The 27,872-nt window shown below is 37.8% G+C and overlaps 1 protein-coding gene and 1 long non-coding RNA gene across 5 annotated transcripts in view; both read right to left on the bottom strand.

Moving 5' to 3' along the window:
- Positions 1-14,009, bottom strand: part of nAChRalpha4 (nicotinic acetylcholine receptor alpha4) — a 136,289-nt gene extending 122,280 nt beyond the window's left edge. For all 4 annotated transcript variants that reach the window (XM_046620918.2, XM_046620920.2, XM_046620919.2 and 1 more), the window contains exon 1: positions 13,806-14,009. In XM_046620918.2, the coding sequence (XP_046476874.1) occupies positions 13,806-14,009 (204 nt within the window). The remainder of the gene's footprint in view (positions 1-13,805) is intronic.
- Positions 14,010-14,220: 211 nt separating this feature from the next.
- LOC124216420 (uncharacterized) lies at positions 14,221-16,992 on the bottom strand. Its single transcript, XR_006882607.2, has 2 exons — positions 16,930-16,992; positions 14,221-14,574 (listed from the first exon to the last, which is right to left on the bottom strand). It is a non-coding gene; the product is annotated as an uncharacterized lncRNA (long non-coding RNA).
- Positions 16,993-27,872: the final 10,880 nt, after the last annotated feature.

Genomic DNA, 27,872 nt, shown 5'->3' with positions numbered 1-27,872 from the left:
AGAGCTTAAACCATCGAAGCTTCGTTTGAAAATTGTACAGAACTTGATAAATTCGTTCGAGTTGACTCTAAAATAGCCAATGTTTATTTTTTACAAAACAATTTCGACGAATTGCTGCAAAATTTTTTAGTTTAAAAACGTTGCACGGACATCGATTTTATGATAAAAAAAAAATGACAATGAATCATCTGATCTTGTTTTTTCTTCTTTTTTTTTTTTTTACGCAATTCAAGCAAACACATTCGATTTGTTTTTTTTTTTTTTTTATTTCTGAAGAGAATATAACGATTATAAAAAATCAACGTCTGTATAATCGTTACGTAACCGTCGAAAGGTATCGATTTTTGGCAACACCAACGCTCAACAGCCGCTGTATCTGTTTTTCGTAAATTCGCGAATCTCCTTCGTCGATATGTTTGCTACCTCGTTAGCCGTACGAGAGGAACAATTTCGGGGTTAATCTGTTTAGGCAGGGTCGTTGTTTAGCGGTCGACCGGCGAAGGTGAGGCTTGAATAACAGCGGAACCGTGATACATTTGTAGACGTTAGGGTGTTGCAAAAAGAAAAAAAAAAAAAAAATAATAATTTGCCATTTTTCAACGTGGAAACCCCTAAAAAGTTTCTTTATGTTAAAAGAAATATTCTGGGTAAAAAATGAGCGTTCCAAGTTATGCGAAAGATCGTCCTCATTCGATTTTTCATTATTTCTTTCTGACATTTTTTTTTTTTTTTTTTATCTATGAAAAAGTGGATACAATTTTTGTTTTTTTTTCATTGCCTATATTGATCAAAATATCAATTCGCGCCGTAAATAAGACGAGCACTTGCGATACTTAGCCTCCGGTGTATGTTTCGGAATTGTATCCGACGACGAATTATGCATTAATAATTCAATTGACACATAAAATATTCACAATTCGATATAAAGTTTTGATTGAGGAAAATAAAATTCCCGATCGATATGTTGTTACATTATGCATCGTGACATTTGTGTTGAATACAAAGTTTTTGATTCGCTATCATCCAGCGTAAATTCTGAAAAATGTTTGATAAATAAATAAAAAGTCCAGTGTAAACGATATTCAACATAACGTAGAACTTTCATCTTTGAATCCTGAATCCTGAATCCTCATCTCAACTTGAAAAAATTTTTGAAACACTCTGATAAACGTACACGGGGCAAATCTTCTTTACCAAATACCAGAGAGAAAAAAAAAAGAACCTCCTTCATCACTTTTATATTAAAATACGTTAACTTTTCGAGTCACACATTATTCTACTGATCGTGAGTTAACTTTTATAACAAGATAGTATCCCAACTTTTTTAGGGTAGCTGATTACGAATCTGAAATCAGATTTTGAAAATTCAGGACAATGGATTGAATACGGTGGGAAAAAATTTCAAATTTGATTCAATACGGTCAAAAAAATCTACGCAGAGGTTTTTGAGGTCGCTGATTGGATTCGGCCTACTCAATTTTCAAATTTTAACTTCAGATAAAAAAGCCTGGACAGAGTTTTTTTCCCCCGGATTCGATAGAATTTGAAATTTTCATCCGCTGTATTGGATCCGCTATTTTGAATTTGTGAAAATCCAATTTCAGATTCGGCATCAGCTACCCCAAGAACTCATAAATTATGTAAACCATGTTTATACGTGTAGAGTGGTAACTTTCTCAGGAATGAATCGTACCTTCAACTTTCACGATTTTTTTCAAATCAATTTGTTACATCGCGACAATAATTCTCGAGTATCGAAAACCTATTAGTATACCGTCACAACTAGAAAAAATCTGCAAAAAAAAATTTTTTTAAATTCTCTCAATGTACAAAAAAAGGATGTAAAACAGGTGAGAATGGTTTTTCCGTTGCGGCTTATCGTATGTATATCTATGTAAGTATCGAGACACGAACCTACGTGTAAGGGAAATGAGAGCCAGCCGCCAGCGACTCTGGATCAGCCGGATGTTACGTTAATCTAGCATAGAAACACGGGTGAAATTTGTAACGTATAGCGGGGGTGATATCGGGTTAGGCCTCGTGCCTCCATGATGCGGGATATTAAATTATTTTACCTTGAAGCGGAAATCTGGTATACGGAACATGCGTCGAGCTGACGCGTTGTCGCATCCAGTCTTCGAGGTACAACTTGCTAATATACTTGGATATATAATTCATCCGCCAATTTATCATCAAGTCTTCGAGCTAACGAGAAGCATCCGGAGCTGTGCAATTGCGAATTAGGGGTGAAACGCGCGTCGTCAAAATTCGCTCAATTACGTTTCCTAATTCTTGTAAGGAAGCTAAGCCACTGCCGGGATAAATGATGAAATACAGGTTCAAAACGTGAAAATTCATATTACGACGATCACAGATCGTATACGATATCATTCGGCGGAAATTTAATATACAAAATTTGGCACTCTGATCAATTTTTGCGAGCTTTATTACCTTTCCCAACAGAAATTTGCAGACCCGCCGTTTCAACAAGTTCCGAAATGTGACAAACGAGAGTCGAAACTTCGTGTATAAAATTCGTGTCGAAAAGCAATAGAATAGATTGCAAACCATGATACGTGGCTTAGAGTAATAGACGACTGAAAACTGCAACAAAACTGCAACAGCTGCAGTAAAGCGGATAAAAATTCAACTCAAACTTACATTACACGTTAAATCAAAGATTCATATTTCAAAGAAGTTATCCCGGGATGATCTCGGCGATTTGATTTCTCTTGTAATATGTTTTAGTAGACTAAAAACTAAGCGATACGTATTTTTTTTTTTTCGATTTGCCATTAAACACTTTAAGGGGGTGAAATCACCCTCCAAAGTAAGGCCTGTCAAGGGGTGATGTAGTTTCATCCGCAAGAACATAATATTTTTTAACCAATCCAACTGGAAAAGTTTTTTCGTAACGAGAAATGAAAAATGTAATTTTTTTCAATAAAAAAAAAAAAAAATACCTGCCAAATCGTCGCTTGACATGCGATACTTCAGAGGGTCGTTTCATCCCCTCAGAGTGTCGAACGGCAGATGACAAAAAAAATAAATAAATGTCTCGCTTAGTTTTTAGTTTCCAGCAACATATTACAAAAGAAAATAAAATCCGAGAGATCGAGCTGGGATAACTTCCTTGTTAGTGACGCGGGTGTATCGGCAAAGTTCCTCTTTTTCCCGGGTAAAAGCCGAGTCGAAAAGGGATTGTCAGGAGTTAGCGATTAGGTGTGAGTATAAGAAGATTGGCTCGTCAACCCTCCACCTCCTCCGCCGCCGGTCGTGACGAGAGAGAAGCCAAAAGGGAGTTTCAGCTGTCTGAGGGGTCGCCGGTTGTTTAAACACTTTGGGTTCTCGCCGGGCCGTTTCGAGAGTTCAGAGATAATGTTTGGGTCATGTACCGGCTTTATGCCCCACTATCTAAGGGGCTGCCAGAAGATTAGGGTGCCACGTACCTCGATTCGAGGGAGGGGATGTTATTGCCACCGTCAAGCTTACCTTCGACAGCTAGTCGCGTTATACAGTCGTATGGGTGGAATATACGTATACCCGTAAAGAGGGGAAGTTTAACGCGCGAGGGTCGAATCGACCTGCATTTGTGCTGTTCGGGATGAGTTTCATCGAAACGGACTCGCATTTATATGCAATTTAGAGTCGAATTTAATTTCGAATTGAGATTGTTTTCGATTAACGAACTGCGAGTTGAGGTACTTGGGGCAGGATTCAAGTTTCGAATTGGAAAACTTCCGAAAGCGCCTAATTCCGAATTGCTTCGCGACGAAAGTTGAAGTAAAGAAATCAAACTTTGAAGAAACAACGAAGCTTCGAATGGTCGGAAAACACGACGGCCTTAAAGTTCCGAAATCCAAGGTTCCGAAAAATTCAACAAAACCAAAAATCGAAATGACCAGGATTCCGAAAGTAAAAATGTCGAAAATCCAACTCAGAAAAAGCTCAGATTGGTGAATTTTTTCCAAGCCTAAAATTCACGGAACTAAAAATCTTGGATCATTCGGAATTTCGATGTTTCTGGAGTTCAAATTTTTTCACGTCTGCACTTTCGGAACTTTGACTTGCCTTCCGGCATTTTGTCCTTTCGGAACTTTGAGCGTCGGGTTTCGAACAGTTCGAAACTTTGATGTTTCGTCAAAGTTTGACTCCTTTACTCTAACTTTCCGCACGAAAAAAATTGGGAGTTTCAAGCTTTCGGAACGTTTCAAATTCGAAATTTCAACTCCTCCCCAGGTACATTTCTTGACATCGTCGCGAGTCCCTCGGCTGCAGATTTCCATAAACCTGCGAGCGATGTGCGCACGTTTGCACGCCTGCATATGGCAAGTCTGCAGTTTGCAAGGTAAACCCTGAGCCAGTAACCCGACGCAGTACGAATCCCGCAGCTTGCAAGCTCCGTGTAGAGACATGTCACTGCACGTAGAAACAGAGAGAGAGAGAGAGAGAGAGAGAGAGAGAGAGAGAGAGAGAGAGAGGGGGGTGGGGGGGTAGGAGACACAATCAAGAGAGATATTTTGCATAATGTTCCTCCACATTTGTCCGCCCGCTGCAACTGCAACGTTGCGATAATTTTGCAAGCTGTATTCAAATGTAGCAGCTTTGAAATCCATTCGGTCGGTGAATTTGTGGCAAACTCAGCAAGAAGGTCCGGACGGTTAATCGGTTCCATTAATCCAAACCACCTGGCGGGCAAATTAACCTTCGAGTTGAGCAAGAAAGCTTCACGCTGAGCATTTTGACGTTCGACTTGCCACTTTAGCTCCGCGTTTTTGTTAAGGATGAACCGAACCTAAAGATCGGTCGAAAATCTGTATCGATACCAAAAATACGACATAACGAACGTTTCAAAGTGCGGATGAAGTTGATCGAGTTTAATTTGGTTGGAACAATATTCCATCAGTACGAAAACAGTGAATAAAAATTACAAATTTTAGCTATATTAACACAGTTGTTTATGATTTTGAAGAAGTCACGTTGTCGAATCATTTCTACGATAAAGAAATTGCAAAGACTTACTGATTTCAATAAACTACGTCTGATTTTTTTCCTTGGTCATTTCTCTGTAAACTAACTAATAAAATTTTGTTTTCTATCTTGCATTCCGGTTGGTCAAAAGCACACGATTACTGACGTCATTACACATAAGTGCAGATGAATTGTAACCAAGAAAAAATCATTCAACGTAGAAGACAAAAAAAAAAAAAATAAAACACTTTACAGTTACCCGGATGATGATTTTGTATATTTGTATAAAATTCATCATTTACGAATACAAAATGAGCGGTACGTATTTACTTAAAATCCATCAAGTAACGACGAGATTTTTGTCATCGTCGTAACAAGTTGATGCAATATTGCAACCTCTTCAAGGTTATCGATAATCGTGCTACCGTAGCTGAAATTTATGTTACTAGTAATTTTTTTCCCACTAAACTGAGTTCAACTCGATCAACTTCAGTCGCACTTTCGAACCTTCGAACTGGACTGTGATATGTAATAACGTTTGGCGTGTCCTTTTCAAAGATTTTATTACCGGCTCAGCAGAAACCCGTCTTGTTATATCGATGCACGGCTCATTAAGCAGAGCAGTCGTTAATCCCAAATTGCGTTACGGCGCAAATATCGCGGATCATATTAACAGGCTGATCCTTTATAGGGGCTTTAGTAAAACTGATACTCCCAACCTCTTATATCTGGCACGCAATGATACAGCATAACACGGGGCAGAAAAAAAGGAGTTCGAAATGATCTACCGATTTCCGATCGATACCCGTTTCAGGACATGTAAAACCTTTAGATTCTTTGCGTCAATTGAAGAAGGTGGGAAAAATTTAATGCCGCATATTCAGGCAGTACGAAAGTGAACGTCATCGAAAGAGAAGAAAAGAAAAGAAAAAAAATATTCCGCTCGAAGGATGTCTTGTGACCCGTATTTTTGTGCCCGGGTTGAAATTTCGAATTTTGAAAACTTCCGAAAGTGTCGAAATATCAAATTTTTTGAAGGCGAAACTTTGAGTAATGCAATCAAACTTTGACGAAGCAGCAAAATTTTGAGTGCTTCGAAACCCGATGCTCAAGGTTCGGAAAGCGCAGACTTCCAAAAGGGTTCAATTCCGACAAGTCAAAGTTACGACGGCGCGAAAATGAGAAAAATTTAAACATCTGAAACGAGGAAATTCCGAGTGATCGAAGATTTTTAGTTCTGTGAATTTCTGACTCGGTGAAATTTCACCACTTTGATCTTTCTCTGTTTTGGATTTTCGTTCGAGTTTCATAAAGCTTTTTATATTTCTTTACTTCAAGCTTCACCGTCGAATAATTCGGAATTAAGCGTTTCCGGAACTTTTCAAATTCGGAACTTCAACGTCGCCTCGTTTTTTCACGACCAAAAGATACGTTTGTGCCCGAGCGACGTGAAAAAATGGCTCGTAAGATATCTTTTATTCGGCGCATTTTTCACCACCTTGCGAGTTTTGTGCTTGTATGAGATATTTTGATGAGATAAACTTTTCTTATCCTGCCTTGAATTGATCTCTGCACCTTTAAGTCTGCAAGTTTTACCGAATGTGGTGCGGAAGGAACGGCGCAGGGAACTATTTCACGTGCGGTATAAATCTTCCGGCACCGCGTTTCGGATTGAAATCCAGTAATTTTATTCCACCCTCGCAAGAATTCCCTGCGATCAATGCCTCCGATTCCATTTCGCCACGTGTGCATCTCGTGATATTTCATTCGAAAGCATTCGTTGCAAAGTTTCCGAAAAGAATAAAAAATAAAAAATGCAATTCTCCAAGAACTTTTTTTTCACCCAACTATTATCGTTTATTAACTTGCTCTAAATTCTCTCTTTACCCAAAGAGTTTTCACTCGTCGTTTGTAACGATCAATTTTTTGTCCAACGTTGTATCTCAAAATCGAATCGATGAGCTTTTATCAATCATGCCTAAATCGATGCGGTTACTCCTGAATCAGGTCTGATCCTAAGCCGTTTCTGAGTGACTTGCAAATAACTGTGTTATTCGTCCGAAAAAATCGATCGATCCAGACGAAACCAATCGATTCGTTTCTTTAAAGTTATTATTCAAGCTTTCGCCAATGCTTTTCATCCCGTTTGTTTTTATTCCGCAATACAAACTCAGTTTCAATGTATTTTAGTTTTCGGCATCCGGGCAATAAAGCTTGGCCAACTTTATGCTACATAAAGTAACATGTACAATTTACCGATCACTCGATTCGTTGCATCGTCTTTAAAATAGCCGAAAAATTCCGTGTCGCTCATCTTTGCATTTTCCACTTTTCCGTACCTCCCAGATAACAGCTGTCAGTCAGATTCCTCTCGTGGGAAGAAATCGTTCACGGGGATGAAGAAAAAAAGGAAAAAAAAGGGGGGGGGGGCGGGGAAACAAAATAGACGGGATTAGAAATTTTCGGGCATCCTGGAATCCTCTTCCAGTTTCCTGCGGGAGGATCGATCAGGGTTAGAAGGCATTAATCGAGCATCCCATCTTTAACGCTGCTGCTGCTGCTGCTGACCGAACAAAGCTTGAGGGTAGTTTCCACATATCCATACCGATTTGTACTCAAGGGGAAAGCGAACGGGCGTCTCTCTCTCTCTCTCTCTCTCTCTCTCTCTCTCTCTCTCTCTCTCTTTTCTTCGTTTTCTTTCTCGCTCCGTCAATGGGCAGAGGCAGAAAAAGGCCAGACCGTAGATTCCTCGTCAATGCCTTCATCCCGCAGGCCTATCGCAAAGATGGTCGATCAAGGTCCGCCTTCCACTTCCCGGCATATCGAATCGGGGTCTTTTCTGCTCTCTGGACCGGAATTGTTCGATATCTTGAGAGACGTAACATAGCTATTGCCGGTTTATACCTATTTCTTACTTTTGCTTCTGTCTCCCTCCCTCTCTCTTTCTGAGAAATATTCGTTGATTCATTCGTTCATTCTCTCTCAATGTGACATTTTTTTACCGCAACACGACAATTTTTTTTACGATTTATAAATCCCGAAGGTTGCAAAAAAAAAAAAAAGGAGTGGATCGTGAGTAGTCAGTCATTTTTCACAATTTCTTACCGTCTAATAAGAGATTTGTTTATTTATTTATAGAATCCCGAAAAATCTATCATTGGAACTATGTATTAATCCAAGCAACTTGAGTTTTCGTTCATACTTGATCGATCCAAACTTTAAGTAAGCCGGATCGTCTCTGTCAGAATATAAAAAAAGCAAGAAAGAACTGTTCAAAAAATCTCTTTCGCCGTTATTTGTGTTATCCCGACTATTTGATAGAAATGATTCCGAAAAAATTCGAAATAACACAGGATAAGATAGTTGCAACGATTTGAGAAAGAAGATTTTACAATGAGAACATTTGAAACGATCGAACTCTGCAGATGATTTTGATCCTATTCTGATTATTTCGGCGGCTCGTTTTAGTCACCAAAAATATATCCAGAGATTGAACAACGATTGATCGGTTCTAAATTCAAGAATCTCATTATCCCAGAGTCGATTCTCGAATGGAGATAAATAAAAGTCAAATGGAAACGGAGACTCTGAAAATAATAACAGAGTATCGTTTCTTCGTTGTCAGAGTGTGGAAGATGAGAAGAGTTCAAAAGTTTCGAGTTGCTTTGGAAAATTGAATTCAGATTGTGCAAATTACATGCAACAAATTACTGTTCTGCCCCTGAACGAGTCAGATAAGAGTGCGATGGATTTCGATTGAATCGGGTACAGGTAAGTATCCTGCCCATCGAAACGAAACCGATGAATATTCTATCAGACATTTTACTTCCTTCACCGCTCGTATTTTTGCAAAGGAGCTTTTCCATCAATTACCAGAGGTATGATAGATAATACTGCGGTAAAATTTCCGATACGGTCGAGAGCAGCTGGAAAGAAAAAAAAAGAAAAAAAAAAAAAAAAACTGACTCTCTCAGCTGCATTACGTATGCAGTGAAGCGATACGCTGAGTCTGATCATAGCGGGATGTTTCTACTGTATTCCTTGAACGAACCCGAATATTGTTTGCCTATTTACTGATCTTTGTTTGTAATAAGGCGCAAATACGTGACATTGAGAGAGAAAAATTCCAAGCCAATTTACCAAACATTGATCCAAAAATTACAACTCTAAAAAATTGATAATTTATCTGCTGAATAATTTTACCTGCCTGATGCAAGCCGCCCTAAATGCGTAAAAAATTTCAAGAAATCCGTAACGATGATAGAAACCCGAGGTCATCGAATGTTTGAGGAAATAATAACGATAATACGCGGAAAAATGTCACGAGCGGAAGAAAATTTCGATAAAACAAAAAAATAAAAAAATAACGACATAACGTTACGTTTGGCAACACAATTCATCGAATAATTTCGATTCTGGCTCGTCGTTAGATGTAATAATTAATTATAACCCTTGTTTATTTAAAGCCAGTATAATTTACGTATTATTGAGAACGGACTCTACCTATCGGGTATAATAAAACACTTCACTCAGCGCAAAAAATACCCTCAAGTGATTTGTAGTAGAATAACTGAACGGAGATAATCGCAGGATACATTATTGACGACAGAGAAAAATCTCTTTATTGCTGGTTGATTTTCTCACTGTGTTGAAGAACCAGGTTTAAGAGTATTGATAAGGAGCTGAACTGGGAAGAATTTCAATAATCGTCATAGTTACTGGAAAATTCTGGTAAAATTACTATCGTTAAAGAATAACGGTTTAAATTATATCGTTGGAATTGGATGAAAATTTTACCATTGTAAGTAACTGTTTAGGGTTATTTTTAATCGTCGATACTATATCTTCTGTTTATTGTAATATTAAATACAATTTTTCATTTGACTGTCGTTTTTCAAGGTAAAAGAAATTTCAATTCATATACAGCAAAATTCTGTTCACCGTAATAACGAAAATAGTACCACGTACTAGATTTTTATTTTGTTTTCGGTTACAAAACTAATTTTTATTTGGTAACCAGAGCTGTGTGTTTAATTTTTCGGTCATGGTAAAAAATGAATACAGTCAAGGACGTTTGACGGTAACCGTGAATAGAAATTTTTATCGGTGAGTGATTAATTGTTATAAAATTATTTTTTTAAATACCGTCTCGGTTCAATGTAGGTATATATATAATTCAGACTTCAGCTCATTCCTTGCGGAGAATCCATACACCCGCAACGTGTCGTTACGAGAGAGGAAGAAAAACGGGTGCGAAACTCTTTCGCATTGAGTACAACGTCACGAATAAAACGTAGAGGGTGAAAGAGGGACGCCTTCGTGAAACTTCGTTAGAGACGTAAAACGGTATTCCGAAACGTTAATTCACCCACTGAGGCTTGCAGTGCTCAAGGTGGACACAAATTTTTGAGAAAAAAAATGACATGACATTTCCAGCTTTTCCCTGACATTTTCCCAGTTCTAGTAAGTTGCTTAAACCTGAATTGTTCGGCTTGTTAGTATCTTTATTCGGTTTTCAAATTCAATTCGAATTAAAGAATCATGTAACGTACAAAAACAGTCAGCTTAAATCAATTTGTTTTCTCGATATAAAAAAGTAAACTTGTTACCTCATCTTTCCATGAATAAGTTAAAAATCTCCGTACATTTTCAGGTTTTCCATGACCCTTTTAAATACCCTGACATTTTTAGGTTATTCAGGTTTTCCATGTGTAAGGACACCTTCAGCCCTCCTCTTTGCTTCTCGACACAGAATACGACACGTATGGGATTTTCTCTTCTCGTGAAGACTCCGCATGTGAAAGAATTCACGTAAAAAAAAAATCGATAACAACAAATTTCCATAGATGAGAAAATCTGTCTCGTGTGTAATTAAAAAAATTACAACGATTCCAAACTTTGGTTTTACAAACTTCGACTTTTTACATTTTGATTTTTCCATAGAATATTTCGACTTTCTGTATATTGTATCATATATTCATGAACACAACGCGCATGAAGACTTCTGCCTTGCGAATTGCAAGACCATTAATTATAATCATCTAATGTAGAAGCTTTGAGAAACATAAAAACAAAAAAAAAACTGTCTGGAGGCAAAATACCGGAAATCAGCAAATGATGGGATTGAAATATCGAATTTTCAAAGATACGAAAATCTAATTCGTAGAATTATAAAACTGTACAAAGTCCAAGTATAGAAGATTGAAAATGTGAAAAGTTGAAGTGCAAAAAGACAAGATAGAGAAAGGTCAAAACATACTAACGAAAAAAATTCTGACGATTCTAAATTTTGGCATTCCGTACTCTGATCTTTCTATTTTCTTACTTCTCCATATTTTGCTTTCATACGTTCTCAAATTCTTCAAATTAAATTTATCAATTACTTCAAGTCCATCTACTTTTTCATCATTCTGTATTTTTACCCCCACCAACGTCATGAATTAATACCGTGTTAAAATCGATAATCCCAGGTGACCTTCCATGCGAAACATAATATTAACAACTCGTAATATTCGAAAATATCCTCATGACATCAGAGCCTGATTGTCGGTGCGATTTCGTCACCACACACGCAAAGTTTTTAATCTTAACGAGATCAAATCCAAATTATTTTGGCTTTCAAATAACTGAATATAACGCATAAATCAGTGAAACGTAATCAACAATATTCCCGTTCTACTTATATCCGCAAGCAAAAAAAAAAAAAAAACACGGCAAACGGTCGGCTCTCAGTCTGGTTCCATAAGTTTGATTTTTTTCATCCACCAGACGACGCGTTGCAAAGTAACAATTTCAATATTCATACCGTTTCGTTGGTGAGAATCTCGAGCCTGGCGAATTTTCGTCAATTTAAACCCTCGAGTCTTCTGTGTGCCTGTACACGAGCATAACTCAAGCATACGTACACCTTGGCACACACACACAGATGCAAACTTACATAAACCATATTAAGGCGCGCGAAGCATCGTTGAAGCGTTACATTTCGGTACGCTTAGCGAAAATGAAATGACGGTGTCTGCGCAGGGGGAAACAAATGTTTACTGCCCATCCACGGGGAGTCGCAAGCTGGCTGTTACACATCGGAGAGCTTTCTCGTACCAACCCCGAGGTATGCAAGCCTACCTGACTCGGTGCCGTCTAAAACCATCAACAAACTCTCTTCTCCGTCATCATAATGGAAGGGGCAAAAATCTCTCTCCCGGAGAAATATTCCTTCACCCTTCCTTACTACTTTCCCCTCGCTTCTTCTTGCTTCAATTCTTTTTTTACTCTCCGTCCTGCCTCTCCAGCCAAAATTGTGAAATTTTTGAACGTCACGCGTCAAAGTAACAACGTTTTTCGTGCATTTTTTTATGTCGTCTTTATACATGGAAAGAAAGAAAGAAAGAGAGAGAGAGAGAGAAAAGTTTAAAGCTACCGTCCCTCTTGGTTTAGTTTATTGCTCCGTTTTAAGTACGAGACTGCCGCAAAAACGATCCCTTTATTTGCGCCCTCGTTTTATTTCCTAACCGCGAACCGCAAGCTTTTACCAAAATTACACCGAAAAACATAAATTACTCTGTGTGATTATAACGTAATTCGCATAGGAACGCGCTACGAGAATTCTTGCTTACAAGTCAACGGATACATTAATGTTTATTTATCACGCGTGGAACGTTGCACTTTGTTTCGGAGCAATCGATTATTTAAACAAAGTGGTTGTTTGCGTAAAGAAAATTGACGAACGTTCGTTTCGTCAATTTGATTTTCTGGGCCGTTGACAAATCGATAACTTACTTATGCACTTAATTCTTATATTTAGATATTATATATGCTTGTCATTTTTAGTGATCGTCGATGCTACTTACGTTTCAAAATCGGTAGAAAATGAATGAAAAATGGTGCAACTCGTCACGGGAAGGGATTTTGATAAAGGTAAAATATATTATTATGAAAATAATTGAGAAACAAGAGGAGATTAAAAATTGGATTAACGCAAGGATTAAACGAAGGGCAAAGCAAGTGCACGCAAAAATTTATCATCTACGAATAAATAAAACATAAAAATGACGAAGGATCGCGCAACGTCACGTGATTAAACTTTTGAGGTTGAGATTCAAACAATTGGAATAATTCAACGTCGGTGAAACAATAAATTAATATCACAGATTTATCTAACTGAAAAATATCCAGTCAACGAGGGATTAATCATTGTTCCAATCTGGCTTACACGGGTTACAGTGATCTCTTGTATTCTTTGTAATCTTTAGCATTCCATGTAAGCTTTCGCATTCTTTATACCCACATAACACGAAATCTTTCTAAGAAACTTTCAATAAAATATTTCATAGAAAGATTATGAGAATCTTTTTAAGAACAACAACAATCAAGAAATCTTTCGCAAGTTTCTGGCGCGTACATTTTAAAATTGCAGCAACCTTTTTTTGTAATATTTTTGAAATGTTTCTTTCCTTTCGTGAAAGATTTCAGAAACTTTTCTGAAATATTCATTGTTACGTGGGTTTAAACAGTGTCACGTGTGCCTCAATTATTTCACAATGATCGACCCCTCGGTCTGTAAAATAAACAGGTACAATTTGTAAACAGCCAGGAAAAAAAAAAAAAAAAAATTGACCAACGACATTATTGCGATGAAAACCAAACATACTTTTTTCTCCTTATCAGACGATTCAAATCGTTACGCTAACGAAAACCTGCAATCGCTCTTACAATCGTACAAATCTCGCATCCCAACCGTTTTCAACGGATTAAAATTCTTCCCGGTTGGTTTGGTAGACGGATAAACGTAACCTTATATACATATATATATATATATATATAATCAAACGACTTACCACATCGATCAGCTGGGAGAGTTTCAGCTTGATGCAAACCCTGAGTACGTCCGACGTGTTGACGACGGGACGCACAAGTTTGTTATAGTTTGAAAGTAGATCGTCGTATAGACGTTTCGCGTCTGGATTACCGGCGACCGCGACGTGGACGACCAACGCCGAGAGAAGCCAAACGCGGAGAGTCTCCCCGATTGTCGGGGACATGCTTGCCCCCCACCCCCCACCCCCCAACCCTCCACCCTCCACCCTCCACCCCCCCACCCCGACCCAACCCTTATTTACCCCACCGCGAATCTTATTTTTTTTTTTTTTTCTTATCCCTTCGGTCACTTTCACAGCAAAGTGGATTTACTTCAAGGGTACACGCTCCTTGTTATGTTATTATTATTGTTGTATTTATTATTCACTTCAAGTCTTGATACACCAGCTTCGATAATTATCACAGTCACGGGTGTTTTAGAGGTGAGGTTTTTTTTTTTTTTTTTTGTTTTTTGCCTTTTTTTTCCCCTCTAGTCGTTCGTCGACGAGAGTTTTTCTTTACGTTGATGAAAATTTTGGAACAATCGTTGTATTACATAGTTCTTGTCACCACCGCGAAACAACGAGTGTTTTGAACGTGTTTCGTTGCGTTTACTCGATCTTATTTCTTCTTGTCGACTCTTTTTTTTTTTTTTTTCAACTATTATCGTCAATACTTCACGTTCGTCAATCGATTTTCGACAAACAGCACGAGTCTGTTCGGTGACTCGAACAGCTTCGCTATCAGAACCTGAAAAAGTATCGCGATATTTGGAGAGATGAGAAATGGACGAAGGGTTTAGAAAATCGAAAAAAAGGTGGGGCGGGAAATGGAGGGAGACCCACAATCCTGAATACGAGTTCTGCATAAAAACGCGAGAAGAATTATTATGCGAGATCGCGCGGATTCGATTTAGGATAGCTTGTAAGAGCGAGGCTCACGCCACACTGGCTGGAAGGAAAACGCCGAATGAATAATTTCCTATTTCGCTCTTGTTTTTCACATACTTATTTTACTGCCCGATTGTTAGTTCGAAACTGTACGTAAGGTTGTACGATATGATTGGAATCTGGAAAAACACAGCTTACTTTTTTGTCCTTTTACTTTTTGATCATTGAATTTACGTAAGAATTGGAATGAATTCGATGCCCGAACTTTCAAACGATTTTCTGTCAAGTCTCGTTACGAGATTACGTTCTCATATTATGCGTTCGGGGTTTTTTTTTTTCTCAGACGAGACAACCTGAAACTTAAAACGATTTCTGCAAAAAGTAATTTCGATTCTCTCTGACAAATGATAATACGCTAAACTTAGTTCAGGATTGTAATATATATATATATATATATATATATATATATATATATATATATATATATATATCATATCTGTTTAAAAGATATTTAATTTGTACTTTTCGTACAAGAGTATAAGATAATTAGTCTAGATTGTAAGAAATAATAATACGCGTTGCAATTATGAAAAAAAAAAAAAAAAAGGAGAAATTGGCAAGAACGATAAATCGAATAAAATTCCTGCCGATACGGTAGGAAGTAAAATTCTGAACGCAGAATTGAGATGAAAATTATGCAACGATTCAACCTGACGAACCCGATGAAATAACTTCCGGTAGAAGGATTTAAAGAAGAAAAGAAAAATGTTTTTTTCGCGGACGCTTGCTGCTGTTTATGGTTATCGTCGTTCTCAGCTTCGTCGTTTTGCATTTGCATAAACTTTGTTCCAATAATTATAGCGCACGTATCGTACCCGGAGAAGTTAAGATAAGAAACAGTCCGTCGCTTCGCGGCGTTGATGATCCCTTTCTCAAGATATGATGCGAAATTATACTTGGCTGGTTGGTTGGTTGGATGGATTTCCGCGCCTCGTAGTATACGCCAGATACGAATCTTAATTAAAGTGAGATATGTACTAATTCCGGAGTTTCAACCTGCAGCGAATCATCGCGGCGTCGCTCGGCTGAATTTCATTACGGATATGAAAACGGCTCCGCGAAATTCCTGAGAATTTCCCAAAATTTCGTTGTACGGCTGCCCTTTCATTTCACCCACCGCGAATTAAGCTCTTCTTCTACCCCTCACATTTTGCACACGGAGAGAAAGAAAAGAGAAAATTTAAGTGAAAATATTTCACGCTATAAATGCGCAAGATTTTACCCTGAACAGTTTTAACTCTTTTTAGAGTAAATTCTACGTTTTAAAAATTATGTTTCACCAAAAAATCTCGTGTTTTCCTATTTTCCCGAAGCTTTCGGTCAAATCTGTTCTCTTTGATTCTCTCCGTGCAGGCTCCGGATACGTAAAAGGTATCGAAAATTTGTTCGATGTATCTTTTCGCCTCTCAAAATCATCCCCTCGGAGCGACTCGGAAAGCCCGAGAGAAACAAAGCGATTATTTCAATGCTAATGTCTCAGCCGTGTGTGAAATTTGAAAAACCGATCAATGATCCTCGCTGACAATATTTCACCGCGTAATTGTTACTCGAATTCCAAAACTGGTGCACTCGTAATTGCCGCAGTAACGTTTCCCGATCGTATCGTAACTTTAAAAAGCAAATTTTACCAATTTTCGAATACCGATTTGATTCTCAGGCTTGATATTAGATTCTCCATTTCAAATCGTCTCGCAAAAACGTTCGTCAAAGTTACACGATCGACTTATAAACAAGAATTAATAAAACATTCCCAACTATCGTTTCAGTTCGATTACGTAAAATAAATCAAACGATCAAACATCCGCACCGTTTAAATACGACCAAATTTCCACGCCATCTCTTTCACTCTCGTCAGAAAAAAAAAGCATAATTTTGTCATTCGGTCGGTGGTAATATTTCGATCAAAAAATGAAAAAAAAAAAAAAACTATCTTGAGATGCGGTACGAATAAGACGAGTGAAAACAAATACCTCGAGCGAAATTCAACCATAAGTAACGAACGAAGGAAAAAAAAAAAGAAAAAAATGAAAAAAAAAGCTCAAGGGTAGACAGGAGGAACGGAAAAAACGAGCGCGGCTCGAACCGCTCAATTTCCACGACTGGGGGTTGATGATAATTGCGAGAGTTTAGGGATCGGCGAGGGTTGGACACTGACCTAAGTACCGTCGGGGCACTTTCCGATTTCCCGCCCCCTCCCGCCGACGTAGCGCACGTCGTATCCTCTCTCTCCCTCCCTCCCTCTCTCTTTCTCTCTCTCTCCTCGCCTCTCGCACTTCGGCAGGTTCGCGCAGCCTGCACACTCGCGCGCACTTCACCCACGACTGACTGCGCCTCGGCCCCTTGTTTCAAGGCGAGAGGGGCTGTTGGCAAAGAGGGCGCCACTGGAACCGGCCGCCCCGACTCCCGAGGGATGGATGCTGCGACCTGGCCTGGACCCGCTGCGCGCGCCACTCTCGGGGAGAGAAAGAGAGAGAGAGAGAGAGAGAGAGAGAGAGGGTGGGGGTGGTGGGGAGGGGAGAGACTCCGACAAAGCGGAGCCGGCATCAGCTGTTACCAACATTCCGTTATACCAGCCAGAAACCCCGAATATTAACCCGAACCCTTCTTCCGTCGAACCCTCCGGCGATGCTTTCTTTTGTTTTGTTTAATTGTTTTTTTACTCGTTTTTTATTTATTTTTTTTTTTTTCTCTTCTCTTCTTCCCGTCGTCTACTCTTTTTGTAACGCTTCTCGGTATCCCCGCAGGCGATTTTTATCGCTGCCGGTATTATTTACACCGGTGAACGACGGTTTTACGTTGACATTTTATATTTGATTGGTCCTGCAGGCGGGTAAGATTCGATGTAAGCGATCCTAGGAGTTGGGGGTAGTTTTTGTGAAATTTCCTCCGTTTAGTTATTTTATCGACACTTTCGCGTGTTTGACTTGAAAGAGAGAAATAAAAAAAAAATAAATAAATAAATAAATAAATAACAAAAGGTAGCGCTGATTGAGATTATCCGCTCTTTTGAATTTTCTTCATCCCTCCCAACTCTCGTTCATTTAAAACCGAGGCCGGTATCAATTACACTAATCGTTGGCTGTTGTATATTTTTCACGTCAGGTGTTGGATGTTACGCGTTACGTTTCAGGGGTAATAACTGTTTCTCGGAGTGATAATTAACGCCCGTATATTTCTGCTTCAGTCAGTCACAGTTGGTAAACACTCACGGACACAGACGTAATGTTCACAGCGAGTATTGGTTCCCAGATTATACGCATTGTAGCGTAGGTCGTGAAATGGCAACAAAGAGAGGAGCGAACGGTTTTACCTCTCCACGAGGCAAACACAGCCGACAGTTCAATAACTAATAAGCTCGTCGTTAATTCTAACGTTTCCTGCGTTTCCCGTTTCACCCTCAGTCGTGTATATATTCTGCTTGTAAATAATTTTCGATACGACACGTGCTGATTCCACACTCGCATTCGTCTCTACGCGCGTCGTACGTTCGGTCATGTGTGAAAGTGAAATGTAATTACCGAACCTTTAAGAAGTCATTGCCGATAACAAATTTATTATAATCACACTAAACTTGACTATTTTCATCCACTTTATATTTCCTACTAACTAATTGTTATTCGTCAACCCTTGAAGATACTCTCATCCTTCTCAGGCAGCTTTCGCAACATTTTTTACGACCTTTGTTTATTCCTCGTCAATATTTTTATGATCGTTTATGCAGTTTCTACGACTTCGTTATCTGTTTTGTAACGGTTATTGTCTGTCACGTTCCGTTGGCACAAAAAAAAAAAACAAAAAGAAATAAATCTTATTTTTAAGAATACAAAATTCAAACTACATAAAGAAAATTTTTTAGACATGCGTTTGTGGACGTAATGTCAGTCAAATTAGAATGAATTTCTTTCTCTTGAGGTAAGCTGCATACATTTTCTATTTGTTTAAGAAATGAATAAATCAGAGGTGCATAAGCTTGTGCAAATGAAATAGTGAACAACGATTATTTTTAATCAATCAATCGCCCATTCGATCCTCGGAAAGGTTAAAATACGCCTTCTCTGTACATAAATGTTCATTTTTAATTTATTACATTAAATCAAACTGTTTAAACTCTTGCAATGTAATCCGTATGTTTCAATTTTTGTGAAAGCGTTGAATAAATTTGTGAGTAATCTACCGTGGCTCAACAGGTCACGTCTTACACGGTGTTAAAACGACTGAATATCATAAAATATCATTATGTACTTGTTGTTCCCCACCGACGTCTAGAGATAAAATAAAATCTAATGAGAATTTTGGAACCGCAATTGTTATTAAAATTTTCACTGAAATTCGTCGAATTCAAAGGAAGGATCAATCGCATTGATTGTTGCGTAATTAATTACATCCGACTGCGAAGAATGTTCGAGATTCGATTCTGCTTCTAAATTTCTAAAAATCACGCAACCTTTCCGTGCATAACGCGGTTCGTTTCGTTATGCAAATTCAGGTTGTAATCCTCGGGGTTTATACACTTGGATTACGTACCTCCCACAACCATATTACGTATATTCTACACATTCCCGTTTCTTTCTTCTCTACAAATTGGAAGATTTAATTAAAAGACTAGAATGCGTTACATTTTACTACGTGAGATTTCCATAATCGCTTGCAGGTTGGTTTACCTCAAAGGTTTGCGAGTAATATTTCGAGATATAAACACGACGCTGTAAACCTTCAAGTTCGAATCATTTTCAGCGAGAAGTTCGTGCCACAAAGAAAATCTGATTTTAAAAAATGGGATCTACTAATCGTTGCAAAAATCTAAACGCTCGTTTAATGACTTTTCGTTGATACATCAAGGTATGGAGTACAAAAAAAAATGTGTATATATATGTATGTATATAACACGTAATAAAGATAAAAACAATCGGAAAAGATTTATTCCTGCAAAGAGGGAAAAAAAAAAACGAGAAGAGCGAAGGGTATTTTCTCAGTTAAGGCAAAAGAATGTTCTGCACACACTCCGCTACGTGACTGAACTCGTAGTTGTTTTGAGGATGCATGGGACGTATAGTCAGGTCAAAAATGTGTATAATCAAAAACAACAGAAAAAAGAAAAAACGAAAGTTGAACAAGATAACTGAAGGAGGTGGTCAAGTTGAATCTGATTTAAAAAAAAAAAAAGTCTCTGTGATTCAGAAAGAGACGTTTCGACATTGAATATAAATTGCAAGAACCTTGGAATTAACAACGTCAGAGGAATCTAATTATTCCATTATTTCGTCACCGAAAAATCCGTACAGTTCGTTTTATTCTATTGAAAAATATCTCATTTCATTCGTAAATGAATTTTCTACAAGCTTAAGACTTTCCTAAAATCTGTCCAAGACAGATTTCGTTTTTTAGTTAGCCAGTTGGCACGGGAAAAATCTGATACAAACAATTATAATAATTTACATAAGTTAAAGTTACAATTCTTCAAGAAATATGTAATTGCTCATCACGACTCGACTTGAGATGAATTGAATCGGCTGTTGCTCGTGAGAATCTAACAGAAATTATTGATTTTTCGGTGAGAAAATATTAGAACAATTAAATTTCTATGACGCAGTTAAAATAATTTGGTGTTTATACTTGAAATTCGGTATTTCGAGACGTACTATTTTATCACGGTAACTTTCACAATTCAGGGCAAGCTTAATAGGCTTCAATAAAATCATTTTATAAAGTTTGTTGTCTGTCGTAAGTATTGTTTTATTAACGCAAAAAAAAAAAAAAAAAAAAAAAACAAACGAAGAAAAACAAATTATTATCAAGGACACAAGGTTCAACTATAAAGAAAATTGTTTAAACATATTTATCGAAGTAATATCAGCCAATTTCATTTTATTATCAGTTTTGAATGAATTTCCTTCTTTTCAATTAAACTGTAAGTATCCTTTCTTTTTTTTCTTTCAACAAATTAACAATTCAGACAGTGTATAAACTTGTGCAAATAAAATTGTCGATTGTTGATTACTTTTAATCATTCATTCATCAATTCATTCATACATTCCCGCGATTAAAATACTCCTTCGCTGTATATAAATATTCATTTTCAATTTTGACGAACGTTTGAACGTTTTCGTAACATGCGTTTTATTTTTGTCGACGGCTATAAGCTTGCTAAAATCGTAACGCTAAGTTTCAGAAGAATGTGACTATACTTTCCGTAATAACAAAAAAAAAAAAAAAAAAAAACAAAATACAGATTGTAAAATTGAACGTATTGAAACGTGCAAATATAGATTGAAAAATTCATCCTACGAGGTATCGAATTATACGTCGACGCTTCGGCGTCTTCTCGCAGAGTGTAAACCGATGAAACTCTTTCGTCCTTGCACCCCACATGCATTTTACTGCTTTTCTTACTTCGATTTGCGTGGTAGGAGCGCTGATTGAACACTTAAAATTTGTAAGCATATCACCGTTTCCTCGCTAAAACATTACCAAACTTTTTCAATCCGACTGTACATCCCGAACATGACCGTCAAGCCTTGCAGAATTCTTCCCTTAAACCTACACGAAGACGGAGGGCTTCCCACGGGTGGCAGAAAAGATATTAATGATCTTCGTCGCTCCGCTTGGAAGCCGAGGCGTCGCGGGTGGGTGGGTGGGTGGGGGGGGGGGGGGGGGGGGAATTATGTGGATGTACAATATATATATATACCTATCGTCACCTCTCTCGCAATCAGCTGCGGCGTCGCGACGCCGCCACACCTCCAACTCTCGGAGCTTAAACGCGGACGGCGTTTCTATGGCGACGAAATATTTTTTAATTCCCATTCTACCTATTACCCGGAAGTTGGAGCGTTCAGTTTCGTGCGACGCGGTGAAAACTCTTCTTCAAAGTTTCTCAACCTCTTACTCTGCGGAGAGTTTAACTTTCCTGGCTCGCGAGATTTTCACCATCGACGAGTTATATTCATCCTCAAATCGAAATATTCGGTGAATTCGCTTTTTTCTTCATTTATTTATTTTATTTATTTTATTTCTTTTGGTTTTTTCTTCATCGCAGTGTCGGTTGAATGTGTAATAAACAGGTTTATGAAGTTATAAATAAATCAACGACTGGCATTCAATGGTAAAGTCTTTACGCGTAGATTTTGAAAAAAGGTAATCTAATCACAAGATTTTTTCACTCTCTTGTTTATCCGACTGACCCGTGAATCTAGGTAAATTCATAAGTATAGGAAACAATCGAAATTTTTAGATAATTTTTTTGGAAAAGGAATTTGCTATTTCACGATCCGTCCGAAACAACCTGAATCAATATTTATGCGAAGTTGCGTCGTTTTAATTTTCTCCTTATTTTATTCTCTATGCAGATGATAGTGTACTTCACTATTGTTATTATAATTCTTTTTTTTTTTCTAATTCTCTGCTTCATAACTATAATGCAACTCGTCGAGCATACGTCCGTATAAAAATGATCCATATTGAAATTTAAAAAAACGCAACAAATTTATCAGAATTCGAGGTCTCGTCGACTAAACTTTCGCTGAAATTATTTCACTTGCGTTGACAATTTGTTTCGTTAGAAAATCTTGAAAGTTCAGTTTAAGAAAATAGTGACAAAATTGATATCTTCTCACAACAGTTTCTGTGTACGCGGGCGTGGGTATTAAAAAAAAAAAAAGAAAAAAAAACATATTTGTCATTAAAAAGTAATTCTAGCTATTAAACATATATGATTCACAGTGTATTCTTTAAAATTCGATCGAACTGTTGCGATTGAAAAAAGTGTATAAGAATTCGATTCATGCAATAATACAATTTGCGATTAAGCCCGCAGTTTTTCCGGATATCGTTTATCAATGATTCAATGTTTCTTCTCTTTTGCTGAAATTTTTTTTAAACAGATTCAGACTTTAAGAAATCACGCGCTAAATTTCCGAACAGAAAATATATCCATTTAAGTACATAAAAAATGGCATATCTAATATTGAGAAACGATGTTGTGATTTCAAATTTTCAAAACAGACGTGTCGACTTATATACTCATATCGGCGCAATTTCCTGCGAGATTTGAAAACAGCACATCGAGTCTGTTTTCCAACTATCCCGCAATCAGCGGATCTATATGACCGAGTTCACATCGCTACGTGGCATTTCTATGGCGATAACGCGCATCGTGCCACTAAAGGAGCGGTTAACGAGACATTTTGCGTAACCAGCTGGGAAGCTCAGTCACCGCAAGACACAACCCGTTCCCAGACAAAGCCTGATTCCATCCTGGATTATGCCCGGTGGGAATGTAACTTGCGGGAATCGGGATTTGCCTCAAAATTTTCCTGCCTCAACTGCACGCAGCGATGTTGAAGTTAACCGTTTGAGTCATTGTAGTAACTATTTAATCTTACCGCCTATTTGATATCCATTTTGAGTATTCAACGACTAATTATTTCTTCGAAAATAGCAGCAATCGAAAGTACTGAAATTATAAAGAAAAAGCTTGGTCGTCGATGATTCGTTTGAAATCTTCTTAAATACGGCGAAATATTTATTACATTCCTCAGATTTCATTGAACGAAATAAAAACGCTTTTTGACCACTCATTTTTCTGACGGAAGAAAAGGTAGTAAGATAATAATATCTGAGAAAGTCATTAGGCATACATTTAATTACAATTAAAAAAATTAATGTCACCAAATAATCAAAATCATTCTCTCGCCAAAATGGCTCCAATGTCGCAATTTTTGAATATTTTTCGATAACAATTTTTTGTATCACACGTCAATATATGCCTAAAAACTTCCTCAAACATTATTATCTTATTATCTATTCTTACATTCAAAAAAATACTCTGCATCTTTTATCTTTCTACGGTGATGTTACGCCTTAACAATGACTCCGCTGTATTGAGAATATTATTTTCTACACTAAGTTACCGTACCAGATACCATTTTTCCCGAATAGTCCCTTCGGCGTTGCAATTTTTTCATCGTCGTTAATATCAGTGTAATGTTGTTAAATTAAATACGCAACCAGATATTCTCACCGATTCGAAACGATGCATCGACACAAAAGCTTTTTTTCGTAATTCCATCATTTTATATTACCGTAATATTTTCAAAAGAAATTCCCGTCACGGCTAATAATGCATTACGCAACAAGGGAATAAAGTCGAGGTTTATTCCCGCGAGTCGGTTTACTGCCCGAGTTGACCGAGCTTGACCTCATATTTTCCGCAAATGCTTTACGCTTACGAGCTAATAATATTCTGTATACCTCGTCTCGTTTTTTAGGCAAAAAAAGTCTACTCGAGTTACGGTTGAGCCGGGAATAAGGTACATAATAATAATAACAACAACAACAATAATAATAATAATAATAATAATAATTCGATGAATATTCGATCCCGCGAATATCTCGCAATAAAATACATATCGGAAGGATCGATTCGTCGGGAACGCGGCGAGGATGAAAAATGTGAAAAAGTTGGCGAGTGCCGGTGATCGACGGACACGTTCGTCGGGAGTCGGTTGATCCTCGCCGACGTTGTAGGCCGCACACGTTCCGTCTCAAGTGGGAGGGAAAAATCCCCCCGCGTCACTTTATCGCGAAGGACTTTGGCGAAAAGCCAAAAATCCCGATCCGATCAGCCCCGGAGGACTTGGACACTTCCTCGAGCAGATCGGCGCTTTTGGAAGAAGCGAAGCCGCCGGGTAGTACGGGAGGAAATTCCCACCCGGGTAATTTTATTCGACGTTTTTTCCATGGCTAAATTGAGCGTAAGGAGATACAGCGGGAATTTCTATTCCTTACGCGGAATATTTCTGCGATTCGTACGCCGGATACGAACTCTGAGGCCTCCTTGGCTTACGCGAATTTTCACTATATTACCTCCGCTCGTTATGGGCATGATAACAACAATGACGAAAAAGTTAAACGCACCTTTTTGGAGCTTATCAAGTCTCGAGAGGTTCTCTTGACGGTGAAATCTCGACCCTTTCGATGCAAAATTCGTCGAGGAAAAATCCTCCCTACGTCGATTTAATAATCCCGCTCTTTGATAAAAACGAATCGTTGTACACTTGCGATGACGGTTTCTTGAAAATTATACCCACACGCATAATTGGCCAAAGTGGATTAGACCGCTTTTCTGTCATCGCTAGTGCCATGGATTATAGACACGCTCTCTAATTGTACCGTTACTTTGAGACTAACTTACGAATTTGGCAAATATCAATTTTTGAAATAATTACGCCCGGACTTGTTCAGGTGAAAGTTTCTTCAACAAACTCACCGAGATCAAGAAAATGATCGGTTATTAAAAAATTCACGCAAAATTTTTCCACTCAATTTCAGACAGGACACTCGATTTAACATGAATTCACGAATAAGATTTCAAAAACGAGTTTTTTTTTCTTGCCATTTTGGCAACATGCAACGTAACACTGTCTTTGAAACGGATCAAATTCCCGTGGAATAAAGTTCTTCCTGTCAAGTAAAGTATCGCGACTATCGTTGAATTTTATTTCAATAGTTTTTCACTATTATCCATCTGTTTCTAAGTGACAGAAAAAGTTTCGTACTTTGGCAAAACGTCGTTACAGCAGCAAAATTATGTCATATTGTTAGGAAAAACGTTGCGATTACCGATTGTAACAATATTACATAGGGGGAGTTTAGGAAGAACAGCGACTGTATAGTCGAAGCAGAAGGATGGACGAAAGAATAGAAAATTCTTCGGGGATATCGTTATAGGCGAAACAGAAATCCGCAACATACGTACAATAACGTCTGACGGGGTGAAACGCGGAATGTTGAGAATGTGACGGAGGTTCCTGTTCACGTCCGGAAGTGCCTTTATTTTCCTGATGATTTATTCATACGTCCTCGCGCAGAATAACCGCGAAGAAGAAAAGAATCCCCTTTCCTCAAAGAACCAAAAAAAAAAAAAAGAAACTTCAGTCCGTACAGTCAGCAGACAGTTTAGAAACTGTTTGAGAACGAAATTGCGGTATTCTTTCATTTTTTTTTTTTTTTTTTGGTTTCTCTGCTTATCGTAGAATTGATCGCGGAAGCTTCTCACTTCCGGTCGAAGAATGATTGTTACAAATGAAGCAGGAGAGAAGAATGATTTTTCTGACAGATTTTCCATGCTTCAAATATGGTACGATATGTTTTAAAAAATGTTGTATTCGGTTAGAGAAATAAATGATTTCAAATTCCTTCACTTTCATTAGACTCAATAACGATTCTGAGACGAATTATCGATAAAAATTGAGAAGAACAGTTAATGAAAAAGAAAAGCGCAAGAAATGCGTGAGGCTTGAAAGACTTACGTTACTTTGAAAATTCCGACATCTGGAACAGTTGAACAAAAACTGGAGATCAGTTTCCTTTGTTCGTAAAAATTGCTTCAAAAATGGTGGAAAAGCTGCTGGTGAAACGGTGATATTTTATACGTTGAATACCAAAGCTTTAATATATTCCAGAAATTCTCAGTGAAGAAAATTATGCCGGTGAAATATCGTTCATTGTTCAAATCGAAGGAGAAAATTTATAAATATTCATGAGAAAGTTGAGCGGGGATTTATCCGTTGACACCAGCTATTCTTTATGGTGATGGTATAAAAGATGAAACCGGTCTGCTTCCTCAGTGTACCTGCACTCAGAATCGAAGTTTACCTTGTACGATACGCATGAAGTATACAGCTTAGACTGTGTAAAAAAAATCGACTAGTTTTTTTTTTTTCAAAATTCAAGTTCGAAATATTGTTTCAAATGATGAAAAAAAAAAAATGCTGTCAAAGTTTGAACACTTGATTTTGATAACAATAGATCTGTCAGGAATTTTAAAAACCTCGTCAGAGATAATTTGAAGGAAATTTAACGTTTCATAAAATTTTACGATTAGTCTGATAATTTCGGCGAAAAAGTAGAAGAATCATAAAATTTACTGTAAATTCTACTTTGACTTCGAATAACTGTTGAAAGAGTAGATTTTTCATAAAATTATAGAAGACCTATTTTGTAGAGCGTTCAATTCGCTAAAAAAATTCGGTTCGGTCTTATCAGTGCACCGATGCGTTGACGAATGACAAGATCCCAAAATTAAAAAAAAAAAAAAAACAATTTCCCATGTTATTTGAATTGGAAATAAGAAATCGCGATGTTACACCGTTTAATACTTATATTAAAAACTCAAACTTCGACAGGATTTTTTTTTCCTCAACTTTCGGCCGGTTTCTTAAATTAAAAATTTCAATCTTCCTACAATACATCCCGTATACCTGAAAAACTTATACCGATCCAAAATTACGATCCCGTTTTCATTCGACTTGACAAATTTCAAGATGTACTTAAAAAAATTTTACCTTCTCACGCAGGATAAATAAGCAGTTTATTTTTTCATCCCATGTACAGAACTAAGAGATTAAACAAGAAAAAAAAAAAAATAGTTTTTTGCCACTGCCCGAGGATTCATTACTGTCAAAAAAGTTTTAGCTTTTGCATACGGATAAAAAAAAAAAAAAAAACACACACACACATCGGTCTTTTTTCGACGGCAGGATGCGCTGAAAATTCGAAACGTGATAAAATTTATCAACGTTTATAAAGGGCTCGAGGTCGCAGACGGGCCGGAAATTCGAGCCCATTTATAATATTGTATAGGCCTCGAACTTTATATTGCCGCGAACAATTTTTCGAACGGCGCCGCCCTTCGTTGTGGCGGCTTGCGTATCCAAGCCGAAGGAAATCCTTCAGATATTGAAAACGCGGGTCGCTCAGAAATCCGGATTACCGTCATTACGTCACAGCTCCGTGGCTTGATGCATGCTCGATTCATCCGCCTACACGTGTGAGCCGTAAGCTCTGTCCACAGTGCTTTATGCCGAGCGTAAATTTATTTACTCCGGGTAGCGTCGTCCCGGACTCAGTTTTAGTTTTTCCGGCTCCGTATTACACCCTGGTGCAAAAGACTCGAGTAACGCGAGTTCAAAGATTTTCGGTACGAGGAAAGATTTCGATACACGCTCTTTACCTTTCAGAATCTTGATGCAATTTTACAAAGAGAGCTCTCAGATTAACCCTCACTCCACGTTAAAAAACATTTCGTAGAGCGTGAGT

The sequence above is a fragment of the Neodiprion pinetum genome, chromosome 4 (genome assembly GCF_021155775.2).
Source record: "Neodiprion pinetum isolate iyNeoPine1 chromosome 4, iyNeoPine1.2, whole genome shotgun sequence".
NCBI lineage: Eukaryota > Metazoa > Arthropoda > Insecta > Hymenoptera > Diprionidae > Neodiprion > Neodiprion pinetum.
Note: the sequence above shows the minus strand (reverse complement) of the source record. Positions and strands in the feature narration are given on the sequence as shown.